Consider the following 229-nt stretch of genomic DNA (forward strand, 5'->3'; position numbering starts at 1 on the left):
CATCCACTACAGCATCCGCATCTCCCCCCTCTGAACCAGGCGCAGTTGGGACTGTCACGACAAACAACACGGCAGCTGAACACACAGTCATCTGCACAGGACCCGGAGAGTGAGTACTGGCTGACGGGTTACACTGTATTCAATGACAAATAAATTGATATATATGAAAGCATGGGGAGAGGGGATGATAACAAAGAGAAATGGGAAAGCGAGGAGACGAAAAGAAAAT

The 229-nt window shown here is 48.0% G+C and overlaps 1 protein-coding gene across 1 annotated transcript in view; it reads left to right on the forward strand.

The window, feature by feature from the left end:
* The window catches only part of LOC119586220 (ovochymase-1-like), a gene marked incomplete in the record, with an annotated part of 21,689 nt that overhangs the window by 15,482 nt on the left and 5,978 nt on the right, over nucleotides 1–229 (forward strand). Inside the window, 1 exon segment of the mRNA XM_037934924.1 lies at nucleotides 40–109. Coding sequence (XP_037790852.1) covers nucleotides 40–109 — 70 coding nt within the window.

This window comes from Penaeus monodon, chromosome 21, assembly GCF_015228065.2.
Source record: "Penaeus monodon isolate SGIC_2016 chromosome 21, NSTDA_Pmon_1, whole genome shotgun sequence".
Taxonomy (NCBI): domain Eukaryota; kingdom Metazoa; phylum Arthropoda; class Malacostraca; order Decapoda; family Penaeidae; genus Penaeus; species Penaeus monodon.